Below are 13,259 nucleotides of genomic sequence, written 5' to 3' on the forward strand. Positions count from 1 at the left end.
ACAGAAGTAACAGCCCAAAGGTAGGCTTAGAATCTCCAAATGAAAATCGTGACTTTAATGTGTTTTGTTTTTGTGACAATTAGCGACCAGCACGATATTAGCAGTCATCTAGACCGCACCGGAGTGGCAGCTACGATCACACAGCAAATCTTACCTTTCTACAAAAACTGCTTTCTTTCCGCCCATTTTGAGGTCCGCGCAGGCCAACCACCGTTTATGCTGTTCCAAAGTGTGTTTGTCGATTGAACCATGTTGGAATTTCACACCTGGTACGTCGTTCTCTTCCAAAATGATGTGTACGCGTGTGTCCTACTGTTATTTTGTCCGACTCATGCATATTAATAAGGAAAACGTGATGTCATTTGAGATCAACCCTATTAAACGTGTTGTTGGTCACTTTTTTCTTTTTTTTTTAAGACATTGGCCCTCTTTACCGTAATGCTAACACACGTAATGCTAAAACACTATAAAGCAATATTTAAAAGTCAGGGGGGTTAGGGGAGGTGTTCAGTCATGTAGATTTGGGCTGGTCCATATCTAAATTTGACACAATTTACAAAAAAATAATTAATTTAAATTTTCAATTAAAAAAACAAACATAATTGATCAATCAATGAAAATTAAGGATGATTGTCTTACATAACCAAGCAAATAAAACATTAGTCAATACGAATCTTGTTCAAAAGGAAAAGAAAAAAAGTCAACAAAACGTTTCTGTAGTCCTACAATTCCAGAATCAAAGTCATCATACAACCAATCACAATACACTAACATAAGTCCTCTATTGATTGTTTTTAATGAACACATAGTAACCATAGCAGGCAGGACCCAAACTACTGAGCAGATCACGAGATATAATAGGTCCCCAAATTTATTCATATGAACCAGAAGAATTAAAATAATAATAATGTTAACAATAAATCATAAACGGTCGCTGCTCCGACCCTATTAAGCTGACAAACATTAAAACACAAAATACATGTTTTGTTATGTTCCAAGTACAGTAGAGTACAGTACTTTATTATATTTTTGCATTAACCACGCCTTTACTTTTTAATGTCGTGCCTACCATTGTCATGTGACTACGTACTTACGGAAGACGACGTATTGTCCTCTGCGCACGCGCGGTTCCGTCCGGAAGAGAGTCGGTTTAAAGTACAATAGATCACGTTGCAAGCTACATTTCGTTTGTCAGAGTTCTTGCCAAAAAGTAAGCTTTTATATGTCCTTTATTTTCTCTTGTTAATACATTTGTAACATTGATGTCAGTTTTATGGTCCTTATTAGGAGTTTAAAACTGAAAGGGAATTCCAGGGCGAGATTTCTGCTTCATTCGCCATTTTGCACTCTTCTTTACAGCCACAAGAGGTCCCTATAGACCGTCAGAACGCATCAGTGCTTTTACGTGTCTTTGAATGAGCCTATTAGGCCAATTGGCAATTCCGAACATCCGCATTTCTGATATTTCTGCAATGTAACACGATGCAAATGCTTCTTTTACACGGGGTGCTATTTCCTATGACTAGCATACAAACCAAGCAGATCGTTATGGTAGTCAAACATTTCATCACATTGTGACATCAAAATAATCCTGACAAATCAAATCACAAATTGCATCAAATCAATTAAGTCAATATTAGGTCGGTGGGAATGATCCATGTTTATGTTGGTACTAAGGTGTATTTCCTTCCATGTTTTTTTTTGTAATAGGATGCCGATGCTTTTGTTTGACCCATTCTGCTTATTTTTGCAGATATGTGATATTTGTTGAAAGATTGTGCTTCTCCTTATTATTTATCCTCATCGTCTACCTCCTCTATCTGATAACTTGTCTAAGTAAAGACTGAACACCAAGAACCTATATCCTTAACAATTGGTTTTCCCTTTTATATAATCAACTGTCTTTAATTCTGAAATTCACATTGTATATAGCAGCTAACTCTATTTTCTTCTCTAGAAGCAAAGCTATTATTTTATATAGTTAAAAAAAATGTCACCTACTGTAATTAAAAATTGAGAACATTTGATGTGCACAACTCAAAAGTCAACATTCAGGACTATATTGTGAAAAGAAACAATAATGAATATTTTATACTATGCTTTTAACCTATTCTGCCATTCCTCCTGGCTGACGTATGGCGTAGTCGTCTACTGTAATTTATTTCTGATTCCGGTTCTGTTGAGCAAGCAGGTTTTCTCTCCAGAGTTCCAACAATTAATTTGCGGTTCCAGCCAAGTGTCTGTAAAAAGTGTACAATTTGTACACACACACACACACACACATACACACACACACACACACACACACACACACACACACACACACACACACACACACACACACAGTGAACAGGGGCAGTGTTCATGAGGAGGAAGCGGGGGCCCTGACAGCGCTAGCCGTGTCAATCTTATGTTAGCTTATCAATTAACATGGCTTCCCACTTCATGAGAATGACACTTATAAGAAATGCATCTTAAATGTCACCACAGAAGCGATGATTTCGCAACATGTTCAGCCGCAGCAGTACCCTGCCAAAACTCGTTGCTAGCTAGCTGGTGCAGCATAAAGTTAGTAGCCTGTGCCTCAACCTGTTGGTGGTGACACAAGCGACAAAGCTCAGCAAAGTTTTAGATACCCTTTTATCAGGTGTGCAAAATAATTTCATGCTTGGCTTTTTTTCAAGTTATTTTTGTTGGTCAGAAATTAATCATCTATTTTCTGAATAACATTTAAAAAAAATATTCAGTATGTAAACAAGCTTTGCTCCGATTGCGTTTCTGTTCTCCATAGTTTGATATGCAAAACAGCTTTTCTCTGATTGGTTAGGTCCCAATATGTGAGCGACTTGTGGCCACTTCTCTTGTTTTGGCTCTGTTGGAATTCAGCGGCCTAGAATTGTGTTGTGTTTGGCACATTTTGTGAATGATGCCTTTTTTCAAGTCACCCTTCATTTACACGCTACAAATACATTTCCGGTTTTTAAGTGTCACAGCCAGATGCATTGGCCAGTTCTCCTCTGATGGCTGCGAGGTCGCACGCAGAGCTGGGCACTTCTGTTTATCAATAATTCCCGTATGACGATGCCCACCTTGCTGCTCGTGCACAATGACGTAATTGCCGATCTTTGGTCGCACGCATCAACATAGAGCTTTATCGGTTTACAAACATGAACAGTCTGTGCAGTCCTGATGGTTTCCGGCAGCTTTTTCCACAAACAGGGCCATTCAACTTTAACGATACCACATCGCAAGTTTGACAAGGACATGTTCAGTTAAATGCTTTGTTAAAGTGTTTTTTTTTGTTGTTTAAAATGGCTTACCTTTAACCCGAATACTGCATCGCATTGTAGCAAATGGATTCTCTTCTTCTTCTTCGTCTCCTTCTTCTTTGTCTTCATCTAATTTCCACCAGAAGTACAAAGATTTACGGTGCTGGCATTTATTCTTCATTTTAAAAGTGTGACACGTGTTTACCAGGGTGAGAAGCTTGGTCACTCAGAGTCGAGCCGCTGCTCCTCCGCGTTGAGAGGAACCAGTTGAGGTGGCTCGGGCATCTGTTTCGGATGCCTCCTGGATGCCTCCGTGGAGAGGTGTTCTGGGCATGTCCCACCGGCGGGAGGCCCCGGGGATCACCCAGGACACGCTGGAGAGACAATGTCTCCCGGCTGGCCTGGGAACGCCTTGGGATCCCGTCGGAGGAGCTTTTTGAAGTGGCTGGGGAGAGGGAAGTCTGGGCTTCCCTCCTACAGCTGCTGCCCCTGCAACCCAACCCCGGATAAGCGGTAGTAAATGGATGGATGGATGGAAGTGTTTACCAGGGTGGAAACCGTGCGTGTAGCAAAAAGTACATCCATACACCAATCAATTGTTCAATTCATCGTCAATCCGAATGACTGATGTATTGTGTTGACAACTTTTCAGTCACTTTTCATCATGGCTGAACATTTCCACATAAACACGCCCTTGCTGGAAAGTGCTGCTATGTCCAAACGTGTGGGAACCACCGTGTATCTGAAAATGGAGAATTCCCAGCCCTCTGGTTCTTTCAAGGTCCGCGGTATTGGGTACTTGTGCCAGCAGGTATATACCTTCCATATACATGTAGAAAAGCATGATGCATGCGGGTAAGTACTATATTTCATATTCTTTTTTCCCCTTTACAGCTTACATCACAATCCAAAGGATTTGTCTGCTCTTCAGGTTACCACTTATTTTTTTTATAGCGCCTTCTCATATTATTACCTAGATATTAGTACAGTGCCTTACAGTGAATGGTTGACTTGTAATATGATCTTCTTTCAGGTGGAAATGCTGGGATGGCAGCTGCCTATGTAACAAGAAAAATGGGTGTGCCAGCCACCATAATAATCCCCTCATCAACACCTCATTTTGTTACCAAGAGACTTGAGGATCAAGGTGCTACTGTCAAGATTGTGGGCAAGGTAATTTATCAATTTCGACCTCAACAGGTTGTTTGGGTTCTACGGAAGAGGATTAGGGCCAGTGAAGGGGGAACAAAAAGGTTGGCAGGAATCTGACTTCATTCTCAGAATTCTGACTTTAATTTTAGAATTCTGACTTTAATCTTAGAATTCTGACTTTACAGGGAGAATTCTGACTTTAACGGGGGAATTCTGACTTTAACGGAGGAATTCTGACTTTATTCTCAGAATTCTGACTCTCCCCCCCACACACACAATTATTAGCTCAACGTCACTAAATCAGAATTCTGAGATTAAACACTTTAAAGTGAGAATTCTGAGATTAAAGTCAGAATTAAAGTGAGAATAAAGTCAGAATTAAAGTGAGAATTCTGCCAACCCTTTTTTTCCCTCATAGCTGGTCCTAATCCTCTTCCGTAGGGTTCAATTATTTTGTATTTGAAATGTATGAAAATTGTAAATGTTATTCTGAAAAGGACATATAAGCAAGCTCTGAACACAGGTTTGGGATGAAGCAAACGCTGAGGCTCTCAGGCTAGTCCAAACAGAGGGACTTTCTTATGTGTCTCCATTTGATCACCCTTTAATATGGTAGATAATCAAAATTTATTGACGTATCACCACTTTAGTTCTTCTAAATTCTTAATTTTTCAAATGTTCTTCCTCATACCCGCACATTAGGAAGGGGCATTCGAGTGTGATCGCAGAGGCTGCAACCAGTCTGGGTCCAAATATTATGCCGGGAGCAGTGCTGGTATCAGTGGGTGGAGGGGGGCTCCTCTGCGGGGTCGTCCAGGGCCTGAAGGATGTCGGCTGGATGGACGTGCCTATCATCGCCATGGAAACACTTGGTGCAGACTGTTTGAATGCCTCACTTAAGGCAGGAAAGATCGTTACCTTGGATGACATCACCAGGTCACGTTCTTCTTCTTCACTTCTTTTGAGGCTTGCCTGAATACCGTAATTTCTCAAGTTTCGGACACTTTGGGGGTGGGGGGTGGGGGGGTGTTGGCGGCGTGAGTGGGAAATAAAAAGTGGGGGCAAACAAATAAGTGGTCGTAAATAGATATAAACATGTCTTACCCGATATCATGTTTTGTATAAAAGTGGATTTGTCAGGCTACAAACAGCATCAGTATTTCTTCCACATAAATACGTTAGCCATTTTTACAACGCTCGGTCACCTTCACATGGGCGCATCTTTTTCCCCCCCTCTTCGTGTTGATCATGGATGTGCTAGAATACTAGATACCAGAGGTGTGTGGCTCAAGTCACATGACTTGGACTAAACTAAGTTGCTTCGCACAAAACTTCCAGCATAATTTCTGTATGGTGTCGGTCGGTCATATTTCTATGTCTACACGACCAGCAAATTAAGTTGACAATTGGGACGTCAAACGGTGGCTTAATATGGACAGTGATAGACCGTCGATGGCAAAATATAATTTATATGAATATAAACACATTTATCTCCTTATTTAGTATAACATCCATCCATCCATTTTCTTCACCGCTTGTCCTCACAAGGGTCGCAGGGGTTGCTGGAGCCTATCCCAGCTGGCTTCGGGCAGTAGGTGGGGTACACTCTGAACTGGTTGCCAGCCAATTGCAGGGCACACAGAGACGAACAACCATACTCACAATCACACCTATGGACAATTTGGAGTGTCCAATCAACCTGCCATGCATGTCTTTGGAATGTGGGAGGAAACCGGAGCACCCGGAGAAAACCCACGCAAGCACGGGGAGAACATGCAAACTCCACCCAGGAAGGCCGAAGGCCGGACTCGATCTCACGTCCTCTGCACTGGGAGGCGGATGTGCTAACCAGTCTTACTGTTACTATAACATTAATTTTGTAATTTAAAATAAGTAACTTCATGCAACACAACATGATTTGTACTGTCTGAAAGAACCAGAATAACAAACATTTATTGGAATCAGCTATCTTTGTTGTTTATATTTGCCTGGAACGCTTTGTGGTTGGAATTGGGACAATCCGAGTGGGATCAATCAGACTTCCCAACTTCCTTGAATGCAACATTGCATTCATTGCAACTTCCTAGCTCATAGTCACTGCAGGCACACGGCTTTTAAGTGTGGTATGTTATATCTAGGTACCTACGGTTATTCATATTTGTGGGTTCAAGTGTTGACAGCTGAAACTGATTGCAATGAATTCTCTTTACCCCACAAATATGTGTCTGAACATGAGAAATCCCAATCCATCAAATTTCGATTTTTGATACGAGCACATTTTGTGGGGGGCACATAATACATGAGTACCAAGGAAAACCGTCTTTCGAAGGGGGACATTGAGGTTGTGTATTATATCCAAGAAATTACGTTATCTAAAAATGTCTCATTTGACACTTGTTCTTGCACAGTTGACTTAAAATTTGCCCCTCTTTCCCCCTTTAGCGAAGCTAAAAGTCTTGGTGCAAAGACCGTTTGTACGAAAGCCTTTGAATACAGTCAGAGCAATGAGGTCACAATCATTTCTGAAGTCGTGACTGACCAGCAGGCTCATCATGCTATGGAGACATTCCTGGGTAAGGTTCCTTTTCAAAGGCCATCAAAGTTTATGCCATTCGCTTATGAAGAAAGTGCAACAAGAACCTAGTTGTTTGCGTCTCCATTTGTTAGATGAAGAGCGTGTACTGGTGGAAATGGCATGTGGAGCAACACTTGCAGCTGTCTACAGCGGAGTTGTGCCACGATTACAGGCTGAAGGTAAGTCATCTCGTTCCTATAGATTTCTGAACACATTTTGGAATGTTCAATTTGCAATGTGAGGTGAGTCAAGCAACAAGAAAGGAGGAGAAACCACCATAATGACGTGTGACATTTTAGGTCGTCTACCAGCTCTCTTGGGCCCCCTGCTGGTAATAGTGTGTGGAGGCAGCAACATCGACGTGCAGCAACTCTCCATTCTGAAACACAAGCTGCAAACAAAGTAAATGTTTGACAGAGTCAGCGTAAGTGTACAACAGAGAAGAATTTATTGTAAGAGATGAATAAATGTAACTCATTTTATAAACGTATGCAAGAAATGGCATTTTAGAAATGTATGTTGTTAATTTGCTTTAATTAGCTAAACAGTTGTTGTTTTTAAAGTGAATCTAAAAAAATCTGTATGAAAAATTAAAATTACTGTGCTTGTTGCAGTCCATCATTCTGGCCCAATCAAATCCTTTTGCAATTTACCAATCATTATTTGAGAGGGGGAAAAGTAAATAATAACTGCAGATACAATCGGGACTTTACAGCATGAAGTCCCCATTGATGATAATTTTTTACTGCTATGTTTTCTTTGTCTTTTCTTCTCTTGTTGGTGTGAGGAAGACAAACCCCAAAATTTGTGCTGTTCTTTGTATTTCTATGGCAATAAATTGATTGTGAGATTTCATAACTGAATGATGAGTGTGTTTTGCATGGGACAGCAGTGGCGTCTTTGGTATGAAAAGTGGCACAAAAGTGGGCACTTTACATCCACCAGCAGCATAGAAAACACAATAAATTTTCATTTAATTCAAGATCACAATCCAGTGGAAAAGCGATATATAAATGAAGTAGCCTACCATCTAAAATGTTTTAATTAAGGTAGCTGTATCATCGATACCGACGTGGTATCGATAATATCGATATTTGGATCGATCTACCACCACTATTTCATGCAAGTTGCTGCCAAGCCCACTGAGAGCAATTCAGGGTTCCGTGTTTTCGACGTGACACTTTGAAACGCCAACCCTTCAGACACTGGATGGTTTGCTCTACCAACTTGTCATGTTTCGGTTTTGTGGGGGTTGGGTTTTTGTTTGTTATGGGTATTCTTGTTATTTGGTTAAGGTTAGTCGTCCTGGTCACAGCGAAGTATCCATTGTCACAGCCAAGTCTTCGTCACCACCAAGTCGTCTTTGTCACAGCCACAGCCAAGCCATAGGCCCAGCCAAGTCATAGCCACTCCACAGGAAATCAAGTCAAGGAGAATCAGGCCACGTCACGCTCATTCCAGTCATAGCGACCAGTTCAGTCACCTCCTGTCCAGTCATGGCGACCAGTCTAGTCACATCCTGTACAGTAATGGCGACGAGTTCAGTCACATCCTGTCCAGTCATGGCGACCAGTTCAGTCACATCCAGTCTAGTCTTGGCAACTAGTCCAGTCATGTCCTGTCCAGTCAATGGCGACCAGTTCAGTCACGTCCGCTCCAGTCTTGGCGACTAGTCCAGTCACATCACGTCCAGTCATGGCGACCAGTCCAGTCACGTCACGTCCAGTCATGGCAACCAGTCCCGTCCCTTCCAGTCATAGCGACCAGTCCCGTCCCGTCCAGTCATGGCGACCAGTCCAGTCCCGTCCAGTCATGGCTACCAGTCCAGTCATGTCCCATCAAGTCATGGTTGTCTGCTCACCTTTTCCCCCATGGTTAATTAAAGCACCACACATTGCACTTTGGGGTCCGCCATCCCTCAATCACTCACTTCCCACATGACAACTGAGCCTGGTACTGCAGTAATCAAATATTATTTGGATTGTTTTGTATTTATTGTTTAGAATTGTTTTTCATACAAAATGTTTACTTACTGTAAACACAACTTTCTTACTGTGTTGGCGTAGGTTGCTGATAGAATATGCTTTATTCTGACTTGCGTACAAATCTTGGTTTGTGGCCGCGGTAGAAATAGAAATGTAATAAAACTAGTACATCCTTTATTTTACATTATGATTGCACTGTACTTAAGAACATTTGTGTCCCTTGGTCTAAAATGTTTAGTGATCCTGCAACTGAAGATGCTCCACATAAAAAGTATTTGATTCTTAAATGCCCTAAAAATGATCAAGTTAAAGCTGAAAATTGACACCGCAGTCACAGTTTGATTGTTTCATTTCAAATCCATTGTAATGAAAGTCAATATCATTTGTCATTTTCCAAACACTTGTGTATATTCAGCATGTTGTCTGCCAGGTGCAGATGGAGATGCCTGACTAGACATTAGCTACAATATTCTGAAATGCTTGTTGCTACGCATCAGGTTCTTAATGTAATCAAGATGAGATAAGTGTCTGTCTTAATGTTATGTAATGCAACGATTGAGTCACTCTGCGAGCTTAGAAACACAGCTTCCATCACCACTTCCCCAGCAGTAGGCTGACTCAAATGTGTGAGTCCTGGGAGGAGCCCAAGTAGTGATCACACCTCAAGATCTCACATGGAGTTTCTTTATGTAAAAACAAAAAAACAAAAAACCCAACTTTTATGAACATGTACAGGGTTACTTTAAAACGTATTCCAATACAGTAGCTATAGTTACCTGTTCATTTTTTTTTTTACTAGCTAGTACTAATGTAATCCAAGCACCATAACATTCCCGATGACAAATTAGCAGATGATATATATTGATAATATGGTGTTTAAATAGTAAAGCTGTGGGTGATTTGTGACAGCAATCAGTGCAGCATGTACTGTACTTATAAATTGTGAGCGTAGGGCTAGCCTGCTAGCTCTTAGCTGTTTGTGCTCCTCCATGGCAATGGTCCAGATTTTTGACAGCTCACACGTTTCTATGTGAATGTTATTTAAAATTAATCAGTCCTCTATTGAATACAACCGAAACTGTCACCATTCTCAATGGAGTCACTTTTGAAACCGACCGCTTTAAGACCAACATGCTGTCAGTGACAGTGTAATTGTTGAGTCAACAAAAACCTTACGCAGGGAGCAACGACAGTCCATTGAGCTATATTGTGGTTAGTTATCCACTTTACTCCGGGAAAGCTTGTTTGGCCAAAAAGTTTGAGAGCAGACAAGGACTCACCTACAGCATCTCTCCCTGTACTGCAAAATAATCATTTTATTTAAAAAGTGGACCAGTAATCTGATTACGTGTTTGTATTTATTTAAATGTAATGAATTACAGTTACTTTTTTATTTATTTATCCAGAATACGTAACACCTTTACTCCCAAATCCTGGTTTTCACACACACCTCATAAGGTTAGTAGTTATATTTACATTGTATTGCAGATAGCCAGGATACCTGCTCAGATGACACACCACAACAAGTTCTCCTGCTAACCATGATTTGGCAGGCACAAGAGAAATTTGCAACCAATTTCTATGACGACGGTATGGAGTTGCAATGATGTGTCCAAGAGAGAGCATTTGAGCAGTGGTGGAGCTAAAAATAGGAGTGCAAAGGATACATGGTTTAGTTTTGTGTGGATGTGTTCATGTGCAAGCAGTTATGATTTGATATAAGACTGCTGTTGTAATCTACAATTTACTTGTGTCATGTGTAGGGTTGCCACCTTGGGTTTGTGAAAAAAAAGGGGCACCTAACCAAGCTTAGGCACTTAACAATTAAGGCCGAAATTGTTTATACCCCCAGCAAATTTTGAATATGTGGATTTTTTACCATGACAAAATCCCAAAACACACAAAAAAAGTGGTTAAAAAAATGGTTCACGGACGAAAATATTAACGTATTGCAGTGGCCCAGACAGTCCAGATTTGAATTCAGTTGAAAATCTGTGGAGGGAACTATAGATCAGATTGATGAGAAGAAGAGCTCATCGCTAGCTGATCAGCAAACTATAGGATGCGTTTTATTTGCTGTAATAGCCAATAAAGGCTATTCTATAGATTTTTGAGGAGAAAGGTATGAATGATTTTGAACGTGCCAATTTTTGTCTTTAAGTATATAAAAGTAGAGAAATATATATTTTTCAGAGAGAGAGAGATCACAAAACAAACTGAATTTAGTGGAATATTCATCATTTGGCAAGTCACACACTGTACACTATAAACCAGGCACACACTCTAAAAAACAATAACATACAAACACAACGCAACAACGTGTAACTATTCTAGGAAAACGTCACCCACAATTATGTACATCCTACAAAGTCACAGACTTGGTAGGTTCTATAAAAAGCCACCATGTGATACAAGTGTTGATATACATACCTTCTTGTTAACATTTTGTGTTCAAATTGATGTGTCTGAAAATCCCGGTGTTTCTCTCTGCACTCTTTCGTCGTGGCTCACTTCTCTGGCTTTTCTGTAAGGCGCAAGGGCTTAGCTTTCAGGTACCATTTGGAATTTTTCAGATAGCACAAACGGAGCCAGAGTTACGGTAATCCAAAGTGCACCTACAGAAATGTGCCGCGGCAGCACGCTTGGGAACAAAGCGTTCCACAGTAGCACAGGCAAAATTTAAAAATGACAACATTTTGGACATCAAATTAGCTTTTGGCGTTCTTCCTAAAAAAACAGGACAAATTGTGTCCTAGGAGAGATTTTTATTTCCCAGGACAGCTGGTAAAAAAAGAGAACAATTCTGGGAAAAATGGGATGGGTGGCAACTTTATCATGTGTTGCAAAATGCACTGGAGTGTACAGTATAATGAAATGAAATAATCTTTTTTTGTCATGTATGCACACACACTGTTGATGACACAGACTGGATGGAGCAGGGAGGCTGATTAAATTCAATAATGAAAATTTGCGTCCGTACAAAGCTGCCAGAGCCAGAGGGCTCGGACGCCGGAGACTGATGAAGACCAAGCCTTAACTGTACTTTTACCATTACCGCTTAATTCTATACTCATGTAGACTTAATCAACATTGGATTACAGTACAAATGAACCCGTTCTAGCGACTTGTCACTGCACTTGCAACCTCCCAGAAAAGACCTCCATGGGGCTGCTGAACACTCAAACACTGCTGCCGAGCCTCACGACCTCTCCAACGCCAGATCCAGAACACACAAAACGGGTGATCTGGAACAACAACGCTGGTAAGAATATATTTACAATTTATCTGTAAAAACAAACAAAAACAAAACAAAACAGGAGAAAAAGAATAATTGTGTCCTTATTTTATTAGTTTCAAAATCCAGTGTGACATTTTACCCCATACAGTATAGTGACAACTTACCCATTTGTGGGACATGTCACATGTTCACTCCCTCTACTGTATTTGATGGCTTATAACTCTGCACTGACTCAAAGTATAAAAATGACATGAATAAAAAAATATATACCTAAGACTTTGATCTTTCATCTGGTATACATTTTGTTTATATAAGATGTATTGATTCCAAGAAATATATAAAAGTATAAAAAGTGATACAACTTGCTCTGGTCTCCCCTAAATGTGGTGTGAAAGGATCTCAGAATTCTTTTCAAATTTGAATTGGTCACTTATCAAGACCAAAAATCTCAGCTGCATGGACTGGAAGTTTGTTTCGTAATTTTAGATCAGCATCACATGCACTATGCTTGCTCGCCAATTTTGTTGTCTTTGTCAGTGTTTTGTATCAGCAAATGCAATACAGAAGCTGCATGGGTGTATTCAACCTGATTATGGCTGGCAGACATGCTGGCGATGAATACGAAAATGATTTCCTTTGTCATGCTGTACATGTTGAAAATAAAATGTTTGCGCTTTCGAGAGCTTCCATTCATTGAGCTTCTGTTCATTGAGGTGCGCGTGAGCATCGAGGTGACTCCACTGCACGCATACGTCTCTGGCATACATACAAACAATCAAGCAATATTTGAAGTAACACTTTTCGGACCAATTAGGTGAAGTGCATCATTTCCTGCTGCACGCCTGATGATTTCTCATCAGGTGGTTGGAAGCATTGTTACTGTGGATGACCTGGTTATACTCTGAAAACATTAAATCAAATTGATACACTGTTAAAGTATGTGCATTTTCAGTCGGATACAGTTTGAAATTGCAACCGTTGTGATGAGTCTGATTCTACATGTGGAGGAAGCCTTCTGCTCATTTATTTGGAGTGGGCTC

At 40.6% G+C, this 13,259-nt stretch overlaps 1 protein-coding gene across 1 annotated transcript; it reads left to right on the forward strand.

Moving 5' to 3' along the window:
* Window positions 1-1,116: 1,116 nt before the first annotated feature.
* On the forward strand, window positions 1,117-7,854 carry sdsl (serine dehydratase-like). Its single transcript, XM_077568106.1, has 10 exons — window positions 1,117-1,210; window positions 3,478-3,844; window positions 3,922-4,080; window positions 4,164-4,200; window positions 4,303-4,442; window positions 4,945-5,033; window positions 5,124-5,357; window positions 6,864-6,994; window positions 7,089-7,175; window positions 7,296-7,854. The coding sequence occupies exons 3-10, from the start codon at window positions 3,934-3,936 to the stop codon at window positions 7,400-7,402; spliced, it is 972 nt and encodes a 323-aa protein (XP_077424232.1). The 5' UTR covers window positions 1,117-1,210; window positions 3,478-3,844; window positions 3,922-3,933; the 3' UTR covers window positions 7,403-7,854.
* Window positions 7,855-13,259: the final 5,405 nt, after the last annotated feature.

Source organism: Vanacampus margaritifer, chromosome 1 (assembly GCF_051991255.1).
Source record: "Vanacampus margaritifer isolate UIUO_Vmar chromosome 1, RoL_Vmar_1.0, whole genome shotgun sequence".
Taxonomy (NCBI): Eukaryota; Metazoa; Chordata; class Actinopteri; order Syngnathiformes; family Syngnathidae; genus Vanacampus; species Vanacampus margaritifer.